The sequence below is a fragment of the Azolla caroliniana genome, unplaced genomic scaffold (assembly GCF_043228905.1).
Source record: "Azolla caroliniana isolate FFs.n. ecotype wild unplaced genomic scaffold, voAzoCaro1.0.p SCAF_6, whole genome shotgun sequence".
NCBI classification, from domain to species: domain Eukaryota; kingdom Viridiplantae; phylum Streptophyta; class Polypodiopsida; order Salviniales; family Salviniaceae; genus Azolla; species Azolla caroliniana.
Genome location: NW_028230441.1, coordinates 5,197,173 through 5,219,183, shown reverse-complemented (window position 1 = coordinate 5,219,183; position 22,011 = coordinate 5,197,173). Strand labels below are relative to the sequence as shown.

General features: G+C 37.1%; 2 protein-coding genes across 2 annotated transcripts; one reads left to right on the top strand and one right to left on the bottom strand.

Moving 5' to 3' along the window:
- The first annotated feature begins 2,199 nt into the window (after positions 1 to 2,199).
- Positions 2,200 to 4,635, top strand: LOC147862761 (jasmonate-induced oxygenase 4-like). Its single transcript, XM_087321692.1, has 4 exons — positions 2,200 to 2,473; positions 2,930 to 3,174; positions 3,853 to 4,177; positions 4,319 to 4,635. Exons 1-4 carry the CDS (start codon positions 2,243 to 2,245, stop codon positions 4,538 to 4,540), a joined length of 1,023 nt encoding a protein of 340 aa, XP_087177818.1. The 5' UTR covers positions 2,200 to 2,242; the 3' UTR covers positions 4,541 to 4,635.
- Positions 4,636 to 9,308: 4,673 nt separating this feature from the next.
- On the bottom strand, positions 9,309 to 12,151 carry LOC147862760 (ubiquitin-conjugating enzyme E2 2-like). Its single transcript, XM_087321809.1, has 6 exons — positions 12,054 to 12,151; positions 11,409 to 11,493; positions 10,423 to 10,515; positions 10,162 to 10,250; positions 9,979 to 10,064; positions 9,309 to 9,655 (listed from the first exon to the last, which is right to left on the bottom strand). The coding sequence occupies exons 1-6, from the start codon at positions 12,117 to 12,119 to the stop codon at positions 9,616 to 9,618; spliced, it is 459 nt and encodes a 152-aa protein (XP_087177935.1). The 5' UTR covers positions 12,120 to 12,151; the 3' UTR covers positions 9,309 to 9,615.
- Positions 12,152 to 22,011: the final 9,860 nt, after the last annotated feature.

Genomic DNA, 22,011 nt, shown 5'->3' with positions numbered 1-22,011 from the left:
TTTAACGAGCTGAAAACTCCCTAGTATCCCTCAAATTCTCATGATTTCATGAAAAATTGATCGTGATGAAATTTCAAAGATTTAAAACTGATAATATATAATCTCAGAACTCTTAGTTGGTGAAACTGATCCATGAATGTGGTCTTGGTATCATTGAAAATACTAGAATCACACAAGTGAACAAGGGCATGGTAACAACTAATAAAGACCATGAACACATTTGTGTGAAGTACATAGGCAATGATTAGAGAGCATTTGCAATATAAAATACAAACAATATTATTTTGCAAGGGGAATGGAAAGATGGATGTTAATATTGAAAGTGCACGTCATGGTTAGGGGAATTAGATTGTGTGTGCATTGAGGATGTGCATAGTGCTTTTGTAGTTGCAAAGGACTTGAAGCACAAATGAGAACCATTGTATTCATTGGCACTAGTAGTTCAGTTTGTGCAATGTAGATGTAGGCATTTGAATGAAAGTGGATGGTCTTGGGATTGAAAACTTTCTTTTTCATGAAGGTTGAATAAATATTATTATGATGCTTAATTAATAAAAGGACAAGGTTGGAGTTAGTCGCGTTGATGCCCAAACCTTATGATAAAGGGTAAAGAGTGTTATGGTCGTTGCCATTATGTAAGATCATTGGGTCAAGACAAAGACTTACTTGATCCTTGTGATCTTAACGATGGATGATACTTCTATAGCTATGATTAAAATTCTCATTCTTCTTTTGGATAACTCCTTTGTATAGATTATTGAGTGTAATGATAGAATCAGTTGTGATGCTTTGCATGCACTCAATGACTACTTTTTGTGATAGTGGTCTGCTATACAGAATTTTAAGTTGAATGAATAAGCGGAGTCTATGTAATTATATGGAACTTTAACGGGAGCTATGTTGAGCCAACAAGCAAATAAATAAGTAGGCACTAAATGAGATGATAAGATATTGCTTGGTGAGCTCCATATTAGGATACTCAAAATTTGAAGGTACTTTTACTTCCTTTTATGTATGGGGAATTTATTTTATCCCCTTTTCATGTGGTATTAAATATAAGAACATTCTCTCCTATATTGGTCCGTATGAAGACCAACTTGCATTAATTGCTTAGAGGATCAATATTGGATAGGGCCATTGCTCTTTGTTGTTTATGTCAATGATATAAATCTAAACCACGATCTCAATGAATCAATCTTGGAAAGAAGATTAAAGCCATCATCACCCATAATTGGAAACGATGAATATCTTGTAAGGGCTACAATTCCCATGATTTGGTACCAAAGTTAATTTGGTGGTGGTTGCTATGTTGGTCATGTTCAAGTTATTTCAATATGGGAAGCAAAATAATAGAGACATGTTGCATTTTGTTGTTAGTGATCGTGAGTTCATATAAACAACTTTAATCTTTGTTAGGTCTCAAGGTTGTTATTGTTTTGTGGATGATGATGATACATATATATTTCTCTCTCTCATGTTTTCTTTCTTGCCCTTGTTTTCCCTTGTTTTGTTGAACATAGTGTCATAATCAACACTTCCTTGGGAATAGTTGATTGAATGATATCTAATGCATGGAATAAATACATTTACGATATAATTTCGAAAGGAACTCGCTGATTACTAACTATGGATCTTATACAAAGTGGGCTTGCACTACTATATTGACAAATTTGAAGCTTAATACATAGTGTTGTTAATTAGATAATTTTGTTTTGCATTGATTAGGGAGCTAGATAATAACTTCAATTAATTGTTAATCTTAGTCAGAAACGATAGAGATTAGATCTAAAATTGATGAGCATTGATGGGTAAATTACGCTAATCGAGCATAGTTGGTTATATGTATCGAACACTCTTCTAAAGCGATTCGTATAAAATCACTCGATATATGTATATCTTCTTATGCCTTGCATGGCTTTGGGGACTATAGTATGCTAAATAAATAGTCTACTAAATTTGACAAACTATACATATATGATATATCATTGCCAATGGAATTTCCTTGTCTCAATTAAGCTTAGAGAAGGCTATTCATTCATTGACTTCCCTCCAGAAATCAGCATACATATGTATAACAGTATATGCATGATGATTTGCCTTCATGAATTTCTAGCATAAATCTTCTCACTAATGTCCCTTCAACCTGCAGGATTCTTCTTCAATTCGTATACATATATATCCCCCCCCCCCCCCCCCCCCCCATTCTTTCCGTCTGTCTGTCTGTCTCTGTTTCCTGTCCTCCATGGACTGTGCCTCTGAACCTTTACCCCCTTGTCTTCAGGAGCTCCTGGAAGGTGGTCTCTCCGCAGTACCTTCTTCTTATATCCGCCCTCCTCATGAAAGATTCATCCATCAACATGATTGTGCCGCCCAGATCCCCGTCATTGACATCGCCGACCTCTTCTCTTCACATCACAGACATCTGATCCTTCAACGTATCAGAGAGGCTTGCACTGATTGGGGCTTCTTCCAGGCACACTCTTTTTTATTATTATCTATCTCTACTTAATTCCATGCATGCATAGCGATGGCAACACATACGTACATCATGCATACACACTTTCATGGCACGCACCATACATACTTTCTTTCTTTCATAACAATGTCATATACATATACGCACAATACATACAATACATTCATTGGGAATGACATACATACATACATACATACATACATACATACATACATACATACATACATACATACATATTTGAGTAGGATTTTCTCTCGGGTTTTCTCATTTCCCGGTGCCTCTCCTAATATTTCATATTCACTCCTCCCTGAAAGTAGCATTTGATCCATTTGCATATAAATCCATGTCGATGTTATAAGTGATTGGGATCTAGAATTAGTCCAAGAACATTCCAAAAACGGTACTGAAAAAATCTAATTGATCTGTTCAATGCTTTTGTTGTTGTTGTTGCAGGTTATTAACCATGGAGTGCCGCATGATGTGATGATAGAGATGAGGGCATCTTGTTCAAGATTCTTCCAGCAGCCTCCAGAAATGAGGAACATTTATAGGAGCCAGAGCTTCGATGACCCATTAGCTTACTCCACAAGCTTTAATCCCGACAAGGAGAAGGCCAATGACTGGAAAGATGTGCTTTATGTGCGGGATTTCCCAGGAAACCCCGTTGATGGTTTTGGAATCGCACCAGATGTTTGCCGGTTTCATCTCACCCTCTTTTATGCCTTCTCGCATTTTGTATACTCAACTTTGTGTTGCATTTTGTTTTTTTTTCTACATATGTTGGGTGTTATGGGGATGCAAAACCTTAAACCTGAAACGCTAAACCCCTAGATTCTGGATTTGAGAACCTAGAACCTGAACAGTAAACCATTGGGAGTCAATATTATGGCTCGAGATAGGTTCATTCGTGTCTGGATTATTTATTTATTTATCATTTTCTAAAAGCAATAGTGCCACTACAAGGCTTAAATCTCGAAATTTTCTATTTGTGATCATGATTTACTTATGATTAAGTTCTAATACTTGGAGGTAATGGAATAAGGGGATTCTTGAGCAGGCATTTACAAATCTTCTACAACTCATGTAGTTAAGGTCTATTCAAATACCCTCATCAACGGGTTTTTAATGAATACGATTTGCATTATTTTCCTATTGACTCTGATTATGCTCTATTTAAATAGTAAAATAAGGGCTTAAGGTAACTGCATCCATTTAATTCATATGCTATTATGGTTAAACACATTGCATAACTACTATCTACTTTGAAATGGTCACTTTTATGAAACATCTCAAGAATTTTCACAATGGAAGAAGCATCAGGCACTGGAAAAAATTTAAAAACGAGATTTTGCCATTTGGACTTATTTTGGTTTCAGAGGAGCTTTCCAAGACTTTAGATATGAGGTTGCAAGACTTGCGAAACAGTTATATGAGGCCATTTTTGAAGGCTTGGGTCTGAGCTCTATTTGCATAGAGAAGACATTACCTGGTATACCATGGCTTGCTATGTGTGTGAATTATTACCCACGATGTCCAGATCCAAGCATTACATATGGTTCGACTGCACACACAGATGGAGGATCACTCACTATTCTTCTACAAGATGATGTTGCCGGCCTATGGATCGAAAGGAAGAACGAATGGGTTCAAGTCAAACCCTTGGCAAACGCCTTCGTTGTCAACATCGGGGATCAAGTAGAGGTATATCCTACCTCTTGGTTCATGCATTGTAAAACACATGCCCATTACATGTCATCATGAATCCAATAATTGAAAATCTCAATGCATATATATTTATGTGTCTATATGATGTTTCTTTGAAACATGAAAGTGCATGTGTAGATATTGAGCAATGGAATATATAAAAGTATCAAGCATACTGTGCTTACCAACTCAGAAAGACCCCGGATGTCGGTAGCTTGCATTTTTGGGCCGAAAGAAGATGAAAATATTGCTCCTATTGAAGAATTGGTAAGTGAACATCAACCGGCACGTTATAAAGAGGTAAGATTTGGAGATTACTTGGCTAATGTGTATAATGTGGAACTCGCAAAACTAGTGTGACAAGTTGCCAAAGTCTTTCTACAAGGAAATATATATATGTATATGCTGTCATGTAAGGCTATTCATTATGTATGGATTATTGTTCACATCGATTATATTGTATGTGAGTTAAAAGCCTCACTTTGAGGTTTCCCACTAGTAATAAAAGTGTTACTAAAAAAAAAGGTATGTGAGTTAAAAGGAGTACTTGTCAGTTTCTCTTCAAATGGGAAATTATACTGATTGATTTCAAGCTCATTTGGAGAATATATGTTATAAACTAAAAGGGAAAACATAAAGGATATCCTTCCAATACTTTTGGAGTATCAGACAATACCCCTGCTAGTTTCCAGGTATTAAAAATATCCTTGGTGAATAGTGAACCCATTTAAGAATAATCTTGCTTTGATGACAGCAATGAAAGTATTAACCCCTTGATTCAGCCATGCATATCGATTACACTCTCATTGCTATGTTCAAATGAAAGAGAAAAAGAAAATTTACAGAAGCTCATTTCCCTTGATTTTTCGGCAAAAGGAAATATTTCAATAATCTTCAGCCATTTAAGTAGTTCTTGTCTTCATGCATTGATAGATACCTACCACAACAAAATTACCTTTTATCTTAAATTTTTGAAATATGGAGAAGTGTTTCTGGGCATGCTTGGTACATATAGGAAAGAATCATGTCTTAGATGGAAAGTTTATAGATGAGTTTGTTCCAAATTCTCCAAACTTGGGCCTCCTAAAGAATGTAGATTCCCTATCTAATGCCTGATTCACATAGAGTGGCTTGATGAAAAGCATATGCCAATGATGGGCAAACATTGGTGACAAATAAAAACATTAGGAACCAATGGTTTAGATTTTATTATCTTCTTTGGAGACCAATATGGCCTATGGGACCAAAAGTGAAATATTGTCACGTAATATGTGTGGAATTGAGTATGCTGAAGAATTTTACTAATTGACATAGGATTGAGAGGGCACTGTGAGAGGAATGTGCATAGGGAGTGGACAGGATTGACAATGTGTGAATGCAAATTCAAATTGTCCGAAGGCAGCACATTGTCACAGAGGGTAACACTTACACCTGCCAATTCAAATTGGCCGAAGGCAGCAGGTTGTCTCAGAGGGTAACACTTACACTCCTGAACTTGTTCAGAGAAAAATATACGACATGTCTTCTTACCTGTGTCCCAATGCCCCATTTCACATCAAAGAGAATATGAAGTAATTGGTATGGCAGGAATGATATAGATGACAAACAAAAAGATAGGATATAGATGACCGCTCGAGAAGATGGATTTTTAGTTTGATGGAACATGCATAATATAATGTGTGAAACTTGAGCCTCCACATCTTTCTCGAGCGGTGATATATTGGTGTTTCAAAAAAGCCTCAATCATGGAGGAATTGAATGATGCTTCATGAAGCAAACATGATGCATCCGATTTCCAAACCATTTATTCATATCTTCCATCCATCTTGAACTCGAATCCAACTTGTTTTTGTGTGTCTCTTCAATCTTTGTACTTGCTTCTCATGTGATCTTAGAAAGTTTATGTGAGTTTTTTGTTTTGAACCATAAGCATGTACTCAATAATCCTTTCCATGGCCATGATATCAATGGGAAGTGATTCAATCTCAAGACGTAGGATGGGGTGTGCATACAAAAGTTTTCGATTACACAAGCTTTTGGGTATCTTCTAAAGTATTTGCAATAAGAACTACATCAACTTTGTATAACAAAAACATGATAACTATATTCCCAATGATAACTTCTTTAATGTGTTCTTGCTTTACAAACTCATCAACCATTTGTTTTTTTTATCAATGCATAAACCAAAGGGAGCGAGTGAGAGTGGGTATCCTTGCTTAACACCTGTAGTGCTGATGAAAAAATCTGAACTTCATATGCACATGCATATCACCTTTGTTTAGATTCAAGAGATTGCAAGCATCTATTCACCTAATGCCTGAAGTTCTTGCATGTGTCTTGAAAGATCCTTACAATTCAGCATATAAAAAGCTTTTTTGAAGTCTATGAACACATAATATAGTCCTTTAACTCTCAAATGACTTTCTTCCATTAGCACTCAAATTGTGACAAGGTGATCAATGATGCTATAGTGTTTTTGGAAATAGCTTGTGTAAACCGTCTTACCATTCTTTTCAGCCCATGCACTTAACTTAGCTTCCATTATACATCTAAATAGCTTTGCTATAAGAGAACTGACCATGATTGTCCATGCACTAAGTGGGATCAATAGCAGTAATGAGCATCAATCTCACTTTCCATCCCTGAGCACACTTGGTTGCATTGATTTCTAAATATTGATTCCGAAATAACCATTCCATCTTGTTTGAAGTTTAGGTTCATAGCATACACTCCATTGTTTGTTGCTGGGACATCAATATTAGTTGCGCTAATTATATTGGTTCTCCCTTGTATGTCAAAATATGGTAGTTTCTTGGTTGGATGGGTCCTTATTACCATCATTTTCATGTTGTCCACATTCTCTGTTATCTCACTACTTTTACAAAATGTTTCTAAGACACCAACCGGTGCATAACTTCCAGATTATATGAGAAGAGCTCATCATCATCTGCATATAAGCATAATAGAATAACCTCTGTCATAAGTTTTGGGACATCTAATCCTTCATCTTAGGCAGAGAACTCAAAGAAGCCCTCATTGATTTTCAACTGGCATCTAACTTGCCTAAACAATTGTGCTACAGCTGCTCTGCTTTGCCCAATACAATTCCTTCCCCTATGGAAAGTTCTGGGGATTCATACTTCGTCATTGAAATGAGAATTTTGACTATTGTGCCTCCTACTATCCTAAGATTCAAGACATCATTCAGTATCCCTCTCAACATGGGCCGCATTAAAGATTGGAAAAACTGTGGTCAGCAATATTATGTTTGTCAATGAATGGGGTAGTTTGATTTCGATACCATTCTTAAGGAATCTGAAAATGTATAGAGAATTGTTCTTCTTAGCATTTCGAATCTTGTTTGAGGCTCCTCTCCAATATGGATATGGATGTGTAAGTGGAAGTGGGAGAACAGAAAAATAAAAGAAGCAACGATGAAGAGAAATAGACAAGCTTGTGAGAAGGTTGTTCATATGTTAGAGTTCGTGCTTGCAACCAACCAAGAAGATCGAGTGCCCACTCAATTCATATATAAAATACATTACTGTCACAACGGTTTGATTATGGTTTCTTAATTCCAGAACAAAAAGGGGGTTCCTTTGCATGGTCAAGAGAACTTCTGAAGTTGAAGCAAGGTTCAAGTAACTCACTGCCTGTTCAACATGATTGGAAGATCGCACCATGTGTATCCAATTAGAAAAAACCCTAAAGGACACATTATTCCTACAGAGATAGATTCACCAGCTGATAAAGGTCGTTGATGGGTATAGGTAACATGGGAAAGAATTAAGGAGATTGGGAGAAGTGATCTACGATCAAATGTCTATTCAATCAAGATCTGCGTTTGTGGAAGGGGGAAAATGATTTACGGTCAACATCTATTTATGCTGAGATCAAAGGAGTGCAGTCTGGGTCTGCGACCAATGTCACATACAATGTTTATGAGGCTGTCGATAGCCAATTTTATGGTTGAGGTAATGAAAATCTTGATAAAGTGTTAAAGATGATCATTAGAGGTCCTGCGAAGGCTTTATATGTCCAACTGAGAGAAATGGATGTACTTGTGGAATTTGAGAAGGATATTGAAGATGAAGATCGCTTCTGGATTGTGGACACTTTGACAGACCTCGTGAAAGGAGAAAATGGACATTGATCGAGTTAATGGTGGAGGGACTATTGAGGGTAAGTGCGGATTAAATCATGAAAGGGAGCTTTAAAGGTGGTTCTAGATATTAGATTAGATATTTTTTAGCGCCCATAGAGAGGCCAATATTGATCCATGAAGAGAAGAAATTGTGCCTATAATCGACTCTGGTGCTGATGGGAGAGTACACATTAAGATGGATTTACATGAAAAGCTTGACATTAATCTGATTCCTCTTTTGCATATAATAACAATTGACTTAAAATCTCTTACCATTTTTGCATTTTATAATCATTGTTAATATGGATGGATATTTATTTCAGTCAAAATTGTTAAACATGTAGGGAGACATCGTGAAAATCATAATTTTTGTATAATAAGTTCAAAACCCACTGATTTTCAATTATTCATGTTTCAATTCAATGAGATATAAGCCTTCTATCACTTTCACATTGCTAATACAGAGGATATGCCTCCAAAGAAGAAAAGAGACCAAATCATCCATTCACTCGTGAAGCTTCTTAAAAGCTCAACCATCAACCATACTTCCACTACCAAAATAGTTAAAACCACAATCAATGCCCATCTATTCTCAACCCCAAGCTGAAAATTACTACCTTTTCACTAGTTGACATTTACTTCCATCCAAATCTTCTTGACACTAGTCTCACCTAAGTTTTTCGTGGCTACCTATTTTTAATGCAGTAATTTAATGTAGATGAGGTTGTACTAGTTTACTTCAATAATTGTGTCATCACTAGTTTCCAACAAAGACAAGCCTTTAACAGGGGGAACAAGTAAAGAGTAACTCTTAACAATATAATTAGTCTTTTATGTAATGGGATGCTGATATTTTCAACATACAAAAATGTCTGATTACATAAAAGATGACATACTGTCAAGGGAATGTTAGCACTCACTTTCAACATTCACAATCCCTACAGATGAACAAAAGCAAGCATGAAGAGCACTGGTAATCATATATAAAATAGGAAGTAACATGGAATCGATTGGCACACATACATAAGATGTTAGGATAGTCATCTTCTGAATGTATACATTCAATATTTTCAATCTTGATTGACATGACATGTACAAGCATTACTTTTTATGGATTCAGTCTATAGAAATTAATCCAGATTGATGGATCACTAAGGGTACCATTAATTTTGTTGAGTCTGGGGCAAGCTACAATTATGAACTGTACAATTGAAATGCAATAACAAAGAGCTATGAAATTAGATCAGCAGACCCTCTGGACAAACATATTCAATAAGAATAAGAATATGTATTACTGCTCCACTGACTTGCGTACACATTGCCTTACTTTCCTGTGTAGGAGAACACACACCACAATAAGACAATAATGTTTGTGCTTATATCTACATGTATGTATATATGAGATTGTATGCTTGTGCTTATATCTACATGCATACACATACATTACCAATTACGTATATATCTATGAAGTATCTATCCTTCAATGCTTATGAAGTAATAGATGATTATGAAGTAATGGATGACATGTATGATGCATCTGTCTGAAGATGTATAAAGAAATGCTAGGATTCACAGAACAATTTTGGCTTTGCAATATCATGTATGATATTCATATGAGTAACAATATCTACAGAAAGCTAGATTCTTAATTTACCTGTTATACATTTTAATATCATTTTGATACAAATGGGCTGCTCCTGGATTAGCAGGACTTGCCGGATTGGGATCAGTTAAAAGGGACTGTTTCACCAAAAACCAAAAGGCAGCATATTTAAAATAGATTTGAAACATGGAAAAACATTTCCCACTGGCATTTCTTGAAAATCAAAGAGGTTACCTGAATAGAAGTAAGAATTGTTGACACATTATGGCATGGAGACCAAGCATCCTGAATAATGTCCATACATAAAGTACCATCCGTATATACTGCAAGAAAAAGTAGTTCATCCTCATATCAGTCAAATAAGCACAAGGTTGCACGAGTTAAAAAGATGGCTTTTTTAAGTAGAGAATGTTATCTTTTATGCCTGAGGAGAATAATGGCTTCTTTAATTAGAGAACATTAATTTCACAACCCAAGTAGAATGTTTTTACTTACCATTGGGATGGAATACTTCAGATGTAAATCGGACTCTCGGAGGTTTTTCTGGATAGTTTTCACCAAAGGTCAGTCGCAATGAGAAGATGCCACCTGAGTGAGCAAACTCCAACCATTATATCACTTTCAAAGAAGATGGTAATAGCAATCAGGAATTCTATCCTTTATTCCTACATAACCTGATCTATAATTCAGATGAAATGAAAAAACAAGGAATAATTATTGAGAGTCTAATCAATAGCACATGAGGAAGAATCAAGACTTTTAACCTTTTTGGTCTTAGAAATTCTGTTTTAGGATACAAGTGGAACGACAAAAGCAACCATAGAACAAAAGCTCAAGCATTCTAACATTTCCTGAAGAAACACATGGACCCAGATGCTTACAATGCGAGCACCTCCCTTCCAAAACATAGTCATAAAGCAAACAATCCAGGCATCAATCTATGATCACCATGAGAATTTGCAAGCAAATTTCTCCTTGACTACCTTGTGTGCACAAAAAAATCCAGAACCAGCTTGAACACACAATTCAAAGGTTATGACACTGAACCTTTGCAACACATGGATCACAATCAAAGAAATACTTGTAAACTATTTCTACAAAGGGTCATCATCCCTAGGATGTTGTCTGAGGGTGATGAATAAATGCTTTAATGTGAAGCTCTTTGGTTTTTAAACCCCATTATAACCAAAAATTACAATAGAATATGTTGTGATATGGTCACCATTCAAATGGACTCAATTTCAGAAATCCAATGGAAGCACTAAACGTTTTGCACCTTCCCATGGGAAAAAAAAAAAACTTTTACATCAAAATAAACGTAGCACAAAGTTCTTCAGAGTTGCTTGCTTAGAAAGATACAAAATTTCCAGATATTTTATCTATTACAGTGGCATAAGTAGGAGATCTGTGCAAAGCATTTTGAGTATGAAGAACTCTGATAATCAGTTTAAAAGACAAAAGTATTATGAGAAGGAGCTGACCTTCCCAGGGTGTGTCATCGGGCCCAAAAATGGTAGCACTCCATACAAAGAGATTCTCTTCTCCATGAGGACTAGCACTGCATCCCTACAGATCCGATCCGATGATGGAATACCACACAGAAAAAGAGTCGGGATTAAGATTGACAAGAGAAGAAGAGATTCAAAGGAGGCAAAACCATAAAACACAGAAAAACAACAAAAAAAATCTAAAACAAAACCCCTGAAAACATAATCAATTAGATCCTAAAACACGCATAATCAATAAACGAAAGTACCCTACAAAACACACGCCGAAAACAACAGAACGAAATCCTAGATAGCAGAGAGAATCAAAGGAAACAGATATCCTAAAATATACAGGTACAATCAACAGGAACAGAAACCCTAAGAGCAGAAACAAACCCTGAAGGGCAGGGACAATCAACAGAAATAGAACCCTAAAACAACACCACAGATCATCAACAGAAACAAAACCCTAAAAAGGAAATACTAAAAACCATTACCTAAATCAAAATCCTAGCCAAAACCAGACAGAAAGAAGAAAAGAAAACAAAGCCTAGACAGCAAAATTAGACATAACAACAAAAAAAAAAACTGGGAAAGAGAAAAGTGTGTATGTGTGCGTGAGGGGGAGGTGCTGAAAACCTCGGGGGGTTCGTTGCAGATAGACTTCAGATCAGACATGAGGCGCAATTGAGCAGAGGACGCCATTAGATGAGGAGGAAGAAGAAGAAATTGGAGGGGAAGTTTTTTTTGGGGGGGGGGGGGGGGGGGAGAGCAGGGGAGGAGAAATCTCTCTCTTTCTCTCTCTCTGTCTCTCTGTATATGTGTTGTGTGTGATAATGTTTGTTTTGTTTTGTTGGGTTGTGTTTGATTGTTTGATACCTTCTTCTTCTCTATATCTCAAATGGAGAAAAAACAAGGACAAACACAGGAGGATGGATGGATCCACACAAACACACATTTTGACTTATATATATACATACATACATACATACATACATGTTGATGTAACATACATATGTTAATTATATGTATGTATGTTAATTTTATATAGATAGATAGATAGATAGATATATAATATATATGTATGTATGTATGAATACAAAACCAAAGTTTCCCAACATCACAAGCCTTTGGAAATTCACACCTCCCATACTCTCTGTATTTCGATCTCTAGACGTTATCGACTTCCTTATCTATCTGTCTATCTCTTCAACTATTTTAGAGAGGGATAAGTGTTTGGATTGTAGGAAAATTTGGAGTTTTTACTGGCCATTTGGAGCAGAGACAAAGAGAGAGAGAGAGCTATGACGGATGTAGCTCAGTTGGTAAGGTTGCCCAATGGAGACCGGATGGTCATGGGTTCAACCCCTACTTTCCATTGTGGCATCTAGTGAAGTAAGAGATGTCTATGGAGTAATAGAGAGAGAAACTTTATTATCATCCTCAAGTCCAAGTATGATCCACGGAACCAAAAAGTGAATTATTTTTACACATAGAGAAGGGGGGGGAGGGATATTTTGGGAATTGGAAAAGAGGGTCATGAGTGAGTGGGATAAAGAAAGTATAAGACGAGAGAAAGGGTAGCGTGGTACTCTCCATGACGTTCAAAGAACAATTAGGGGTATTTCGGTAAATGATTATTATATTTAGTGTAGCTTAGCCTTTTGGAAGCCTCACTCTCCTTCTACGTACTTTTGTGGTCCCTTAGAACCACTTCAATCCAATCCAACCCAACCCAACACACTACCATATATCAATATCTATCATGGTATAGATGTGGGACTTGTCTGTAAATTCAATGTGGCCAATTCCCCTTGTTAATGACCAGCTTGCAAACTCATCTCCATAAATATAAGCCTAATAGTATACAAAAAGGACATGTTCTAGGGCATGGAGCTCACAATATTTGTTTTGTATATGTGCTTGTGTGTGCTTGTGCATGCTTGTACTTTCATTGTGTGAACTAGATGGTATTAGAGGCTATCATTGCATGTTTTTAACGATATCCCAATGCACATGACATTGGTTGGGGGCCAACTTGCGCAAAGTCATTGATAAAGGCCTCGATCGTGTAACCATGAGTTATAAAACCCACTATTCTTTGCAAGATATTTTTACTTATCATTTAAGGGAGGCCTCAAATCCATCCGAAGATACATAACTTTTTATGCTTAGATATGTCATCAAATGCTTTTAAACGTGCACATTCTAAAATCTGTTGGTTTCATGATAGAAAGGCTTTGTTGTCTATGGGAAATCTCAAATCTAGGTGAAAACCCCGAGAAAAATAATGTCAATGTACAACATGTCTCATGGATAACATAGTGCTTTAAAGCTCTCAAAAGACTTTTAGATTCTCAATTGGGTTTCTTGTTCACACACACATCATTTCATTGTATAGTCTCAATGTGATTATTTTATCGACAATGTTCCGTATTGTGAAGAGGCATCATGGTTCATGAGCATTTCTTTCGGTGTGTAATATTAGAAGCAAGTACTAACAAGGAGGGTGGATAACACTCATTAATGCAAACCTTTTTGGTAATATCTCGATTCTGAACAACCCATTAACTGGGATGTGTTCGCAATGTTGACCATTCAAACCAGTATAAAATATGATATGTTCTTCTTCTTCTTCTGTACGTCATGAGTAAATAAGTGAATGCAATTACTTCATAAACTTCACCCTTAAAAAAATAATAAATTTAAGTTCTGAATGCATTTTCTAAGGAAATTAACTATGAAACCCTAAACTTTAGATTTAGTTTTAAATTGCAATGACATTTTGCTATCCAAGCAAACCATTATATGTGCGTGCTTATTATGTAGTTTTATTTATCTAGAAAACAAATCATCCACAAACATGACGATGGAATACGTACATAATGTGTACGAATTGTAATCACTATGCATGACCACATGCTCATAAGAAATATATATAAAGAGAAGCCAAAACAGGTTATCTGCTTTGGGCCGAGTATTGAAGAGTCTTTAGTAAATGCACGATTGTAGTTTTTTTGTACTCTTGTAGATTTTAGTATGTCGCCATTTTATGCTTTCACGTAAAGCAAATACCATTTTGAAACAAATGCAAACAAACATTACCTTGGTAGCATAAATGAATTTTATGGGTTGTTGTAGTGTGGATATATTAGCTATACAATCTTATTTAATAAAATAATAATTAGTGGAAAATCTCACCAACCCATTTTCTTTCATTTTATGATGATGAATAATCATGACTCATCTTTGTGTATAATCATCTCTTAATTTGTCCCTCATTCTCATAAAAAACCCGCATTTTATAATTATTCTTTGTAATGCTCAAGTTTCAGCCATGGATTGATGAAATTTAGATATATTTTAAATTGATACAATTTTGATGTATGGATAGTATTAGGAGCAAACTTACAAGACACCTTGACTTGTGATGGAACAATATGTAGATTCAAAACCAACATGAGAATTCACCAAGTAAAGATCTTCAAATTAAGTTTTCTTGTACTTAGACAAGTCCAACCTTTTTGGTCTATGCCACGTATCCCTACCCATTGTGCTTATCCATAGAACAACAACGTTAATATTTATGTTCTCTCTTTGCTAAAATGGGTGCTTGACTACTTCTTGACCAAAATCTTGTTAAATGATACATTGTTTTGATAAACTGAAAGTTCCCTATAACAAAGTTTTTGTCATTTTTGGTTCATATGGTTATGATTTTCTTTGACATGATGCTCACGTGCACACTCTTGGTATAACTTATATGTTTAACATATCATTGTCAAATACACATATTTGAATCTAAGGAGGTTCTAGTACATTCGTGATGTTGATGTGTATGTCTCGTGAAACTACATTTTCAACGATAGCATTCACATATTTTAAGGTGGCCTTGAAATACGTCATTTATATAGATTGATTATCACCAATAAATTTATTGATTCAATCATATACTAGTACATTGGCTCTCAAGATTTTATTTTCATCGTTAACTTAACTAGAGATTATCCACGATTTCATTTCATGTATTGAAAATGGTATATTTTAGTAGAATACAACTTCATAACATTGTCAAAGTAATTAGGTTAAAGATAGTTACCTTATGTCTAGTGACCTCTAGTCATTATAACTATTATAGAAGCATTGTGTAGTTTATAGATAGAAATCCAAGGAATGAGATGGTGCCAATATGCAACAATGTGAGCATTTGTCTTAAATGCCGAAACTTTTTCTTCTCTTTCTAATCATGGCTAATGAAAGGGCATGCATGGACTAAGAGGCAAGGACATTAGTAATTACTCAGGCAACCATTTTCCCATTTCTCTGCCAAAAAGACATTATCAAGATCTAAAACAGAATATACGGTTGAACTTCATTTTGGTTAATGAAAGGGCATGTGCCGAGAGGCAAGGGTAGTATTTTGAGAGACATTATATCCTTTCTCCATTAAAACATCATATTGAAGTGTTAAAACAAAATATATGTTTATATATTTATTGGATGCACATCAAAATAAAGCCTTATTTTATTTTATTTTTTATAATAAATATTCAGGTTGGTATTAATGGAAAGATGCCCAAAGGCTACAAAGAACTCATTAGTAAATTATCACCCTCATACCCACATTAAAATAAAACCTTGTTGTAATGTATGCATATTAAATGCCTATATGTTAGCAAAATAGATACCTAGGTTGATTGCATTAGATGTTGCATGTGTAATACCTCATGGGCCATGGCCAAGGTTGCAATTCTGAATTATTACTCTTTATTACTACCATCATTCATCATAAAGTGTACGAATTGCAATGGTGGTGGTGATGGTTGTTATTATTCATATTAGTTCTATTTTTACTCTATTATTTCTTGCTCTTCTTTTTTTTCATGGAGAAGGTAAGAGAAATGTTGTGAAATGCACATAAGAGATCAAAATTAGTCTCCTTAGCTTCTTACTTCTTAATCAATTTATAGTTGATACAACGGAACCCATTTGGGTTGGCTTGGCTAAAAAGGGCGTGCTAAAAGGGTGGGTCAACTTGGGTACGTGCATCCTAAAAAGTGTGAGCTAAACGGGTGGCACAAAGGAACACATGCACACCACATTTCCCCCCTGCGAGAAACAAGAGATTGAGGGGCATGAACAAGAACAGGACAAGTACATGAACAAGAACAAGAACAAGAACAAGAACATTGGCTTGTCGAAGGAGGGGGAGCATCTAATGGCAGGTTTCAAATGGAAATCCATGGATGATTCTAGTGCGAGGCGAGGGTTACGCTCATAGAGTGCTCGAAAAGGGTTGATTTATGCAACCATCTCGTGTTTGAGGGTCTTGTTGAGGCGTTCGGTGAAGATGGTGTGGGGATGCAAACATCTACGGACACGTAGTTGAGTTGCAACGACGTTGAGGACATCCCCGTGGAACTGTTGGCCTTGATAGTTGGACGAGGCTAGTGATGAAAAACGAGCTATCAATCGGCGAATAGAGATCAATCACTCCTGTGGACTGAGGGCCACGGGGACATGAGGGCTATCGAGGAAAGATCATATGGAAACGAAGATCAATCGCTCCTGTGGACTGAGGGCCACCTGGACTTGGCTGAGGTGGGGGACAAGAGAGCTATCGTGTCGGAGGGGGATCGAGGAAAGAACATATGGCGGCGAAGATCAATCGCTCCTGTGGACTGAGGGTCACCATGGACTTGGCTGAGGTGGGGGACAGGAAGGCTATTGTGTAGGAGGGGGATCAGAGAAACTCATGGGACAAGAAGTTAGTGGGCAACCTAAGGTGAGGGGGAAGAGTTGGTGGGGCAAGACATAAAAGTGGTGTGAGAAAGTGAGAGTGTCTAAGGTGAAGGTGTAGTGGGCTTGCATGCTAGAGAGGTCTAGATGGTGATCGCAAAAAAAGACTTGGATGGAGGAAGTGATGGATGTCGGGAGGCCTAACTAGTGAACTAAGGCGGTGCTAATGGAAGAGATACTACTACAAGAGACTGACAAGAGTGTCGGTGACAGTGGTGAGGGCGATGCTACCTACGAAGCGGAAGAGGTGGATGCTTGGATGTGGGGGCTGGTACCCGTCATCTCCACCAATATGTGAAATGCACATAAGAGATCAAAACCAATCTCCTTAGCTTCTTACTTCTTAATCAATTTATAGTTGATACAACGGAACCCATTTGGGTTGGGCTGGCTAAAAAGGGTGTGCTAAAAGGGTGGGTCATTTTGGGCACACACATCCTAAAAAGGGTGTGCTAAAAGGGTAGGTCAACTTGGGTATGTGCATCCTAAAAAGGGCGAGCTAAAAGGGTGGCACAAAGGAACACATGCACACCACAATATTAAAGAGTTAATTTAACCTAAAAACCCTAATTGTTGTATTAGTTTTACCTCCACTCTCTCCTATTCCATGCCTTTTGGAATTGCTAAAAATCTACACTAGGCTTTGAATCTAAACTCTAAAATCTAACTAGCATTCTTGCATGGGTTGTCTCAGTGTCCCCACATTATATAACAAAATGCATAAGATATCAACCATGTCGTCCTAGTGCTTATATCGAGGCTTCCAAGTACATTATTCTTCCATTGTGACATGGTATCAATGAAAATATTGACTTCATTATATGTCTTATTGCTTGATCTACTCCTTTTATCTACTTGTTCAACGGATATTGAACTAAACTATCATATAAAAAATAATATACAAATCTACTAAACTAAGTGTGATATATGTCTATCATATAAAAAATAATATACAAATCTACCAAACTAGTTTGGGTATTACTTCCCATGATGAACCTTTCAACCTCACATTAGTCCGTCCCTTTGGGTAACCTAAAGAATCTAAGAATTTCTAATATGAGGGATGATTATCAACCCTCGCTTATGGCTTAGATTTCTCCAACTCATCTTTCAAATCCTAATTATCCATCGTTTGTTTGTGGCACATTCCAATTCCCGACACCTTGCGCACGAGTTCCAATCCACAATCAAAAGATTGTGGATTGGAACAAGCCTGAAACTAACGGAAATGGGCAAAAACAAGAGAAGATAGAAGATAAAAAGGGATATAGTTTAGAGAGAACGAGATTGAAAGGAATGGGAGTGAATAAGGAGAGGGTCGTCCCAGTCTAATGAAATCAATCGATATCACTCTCGCGCTAGCTGCTACATAAAAACAGTCTGTTTCGTTGAACGATTCTTTCGGCAAGATGTAAATGTCTATTTTAGAACGTCAAACAAAATACGGTTGTGTTAGTCAAGGAGATATGGTTGATGTTTCTGCATTTTTTTTAGTAACACTCTTATTACTAATGGGAAACCTCAAAGTGAGGTGAAACCCACAAAGAATAAAGAGAAATATACAAGTGTCGATTAGACATTAAAGAGTTTAGAAGCAATTAAATTAAAGAACGTAAATTTGGAGTGTGACATATCTAAGTTGTAGACAATCTAATAGAGATTGCTTGAGGGATTGCTTATAGAAACTAACTTCATGCAATTGGTTTCGATCAAAGACCTTATTATTGCAGGCCATCCAAATGGTCCAGAGTGCCCAAAATCTTGTCCATTGGAGAAAATTGGCATTGTTGATAGGGCGCACAGAATTTGTCCAAATAGCCAAAAGTGTTTCCCAAACCTTCGGCCAGGAAATCTGTGAGAAAGAGATGCACTTAAACTTTGTACTAATGTTGTAGTGAATGAGCAAGCCCATAATAAGTGTGGGATTGTTTCCAATCGTCCACCACATCTTGCACAATGCGGTGAGGCTATTGATCACTTTTGAACATTCTACCTAGTCGGGAGCACACCTGTGAAAAAATAAGTTTTCCTAGGTTCTTGTTCAACTAGTGATCGTGGGAATATAACACTCCAATGTAAGCTTTCGAGGTGTAAAGAGTTCCTTGGTTTTGAATTCCTGCCTCTCCATTTTATATGGTGCAATACTTCCTTCCAGTGCTTTAGAAGCTTTGAGCTAAACAAGCAACCTTTGATGTGCTCCTCAAGCTTTCCAAACACTACATCCCAATGGTTAGTATCCCATGAGCCAAATGACTTGGTTTTCAAATTATCAAACATATATGATAGCATTCTTGCCCAAGGCAATGTTTGTTCAACAAAATTTGGCAGTAAAGTAGCTTTTCTAGCCAACATATGCAACTACAAATTAAGAATATTTAGCCCTCCACACAATCATGGAGTGCATATCTTCTTTAGTGATAGGAGTCACACACCTTTATGCAACTACTTGGAACACCAAAATTTGCTTATGATTTTTGAGTTAATATTTTGTATCATGTGTTTCGGCCAATCAATCATAATTAAGTAATACTACATGTAAGCCATGAATATAGATTGCACTATCCACAACTTGACATGGAGCGGGCATGTTGCATGATTTTTGAGTTAATCTTTTGTATCATGTGTTTCGGCCAATCAATCATAATTAAGTAATACTGCATGTAAGCCATGAATATAGATTGCACTATCCACAACCTGACATGGAGCGGGCATGTTGCATGATTTTTTAGTTAATCTTTTGTATCATGTGTTTCAGCCAATCAATCATAATTAAGTAATACTGCATGTAAGCCATGAATATAGATTGCACTATCCACAACCTGACATGGAGCAGGCATGTTGCAATCTTCCAATAGCTTAGTTTTTGTCTCACTTTTTGCAGAACCCATTCAACCTTTCCTTTCCCTATTGCATTCCATCCCAATGGATAGCCAAGATGTCTAACCATTTCATTTGGGCTAAATATGTTTTTGCATACTCTAAGAGGTCAATATAAATCAATAATCGGTGAACTTGATGTTGTGTTTTGTTAGCAACAACATTTAGACAAATGTGGAAAAAGGCAGGGGCCTTCACCTATTTTGGGGACAGAATAAAGTGGAGATATGCTCCACCAAGATGGCTTTTTCCGACCCTTGTCTCGGAAGGACCCATATTTTAGATGTGTAAATGCAATTGCTAAGGTAGTTGTGTGGGGGCTTTTGTTATTCGACATGTTGGTTGATAAGGGTATCATGATTATGTTTTCCTTTATGAGTTCTTTGTAGCCTTTGGGCATATTTCCATTAATACCAAGGCGAATCTTTAAAAAAACAAATTGTAAGAATGTCTTGCATATATTACGTGTACATTTTGGTTTCAATATCAAGTTTATATTGTTATTAAATCATCTATTGTTTTCTACTTTAATAGTACGCTTTTATAATTAAGATTTCGTTATCAATGTTGTTATTGTTTTTAATGTTTGATAACTAATCATTTTTGTTTTTAATGTTCATGAAGCTACCGTAATCATAGTTCCTAATATTCGCGTACATCCAACTTGGTGGACGTATGCGAACGTTTGCACATGTTCGCGTTGTCACGTAATTCCGTGTATACGTGTGAAGCTAGGCGGGACCGCGGGCGTACGTCCAACTTGGTGGACATATGCGAACGTTTGCACATGTTCGTGTTGTTGCGTAAATCCGCGTATGCGTGTGAAGCTAGGCGGGACCGTGGGGGCCTCGAACCAAGGATCGTAAAAGAAGAAGGATGAGAAGGAGAATAAGAATCGGAGTACGATGAACGTCGGCAACTAGAAGCGTTAGACCGGGGGATAGCGTTGGCCACAACCGGCTCGACCGGCAATAGAGTAACACACGAGTAATGCAATGAGGAATACCAACAAACAATTAGAATTGATCAGATTACAACCGGCTTAGTCGGGAGCTGAGCTACGAGCTCGGCGAACAACACACACACGCGCACCACGATACAACAGGGAGCCTCTGTCGGGAGCACACGGGCTTCCTAAGCGAGCAAAGGCGTCCCGCCAAACAGAATGTCCATTGAGGACTCAAAGACAGAGAGCGAGAGCCCGATTCCCAGACCGACAACACTTCCCTTTTCCCAAAACATGATCCCCCCGTCTAGTCCTCTCTTCCTCCTTTTTATAGATCAAGGTGAGAGAGTGAGGGTTGTTACATCGGATAGTTAATTCAGCCGCTTCGGACAGAGATTCTCCTCAATCTCCTCGTGTCAAACTCCCATATTCCACTCTATCCGTGCGAACACTTAAAGTATCTATTAAACCTAGTCCCTAGTACTTACTAATCCTACGTTATTTACACGTTTTTATACATAAGCATATTCGTGTGCATCTTTGCACTCCCTTGTTCATGCGCATTCGGTTACCTCTTTCCCCGTAGCTTGAATTTCCCACGACAGCTTATGATATGCGACATTCGTTTTTTTTTCCTGATATTCATCGCAAACTAAAGTCTAAGCAGTGAGGAGTCAAACATAATTTTGAGAAGTGCGAAATAGGGTTCAAATACCATTTTCCAAAAGTTGATTCCCATATTGGTGAAGATCAGTTTGTTTCTGAGGTTTCATAGCATCTTGCATAATGGTGAGGGCAATACTCTTGGGAAGAACTGGCCGGGATATGGCAGCTCTAAAAACATCCATAACATGGATCCCGCTTAGCATGGCAAGAGACGATCAATGGGGTTTGATCACGTGGTGGTTGGCTCAAATGGATTCGGAGAGGTTGGGGTTGGGGTTGGGGGTGTGGAGGAGGAGGAGCTTCTGCCAT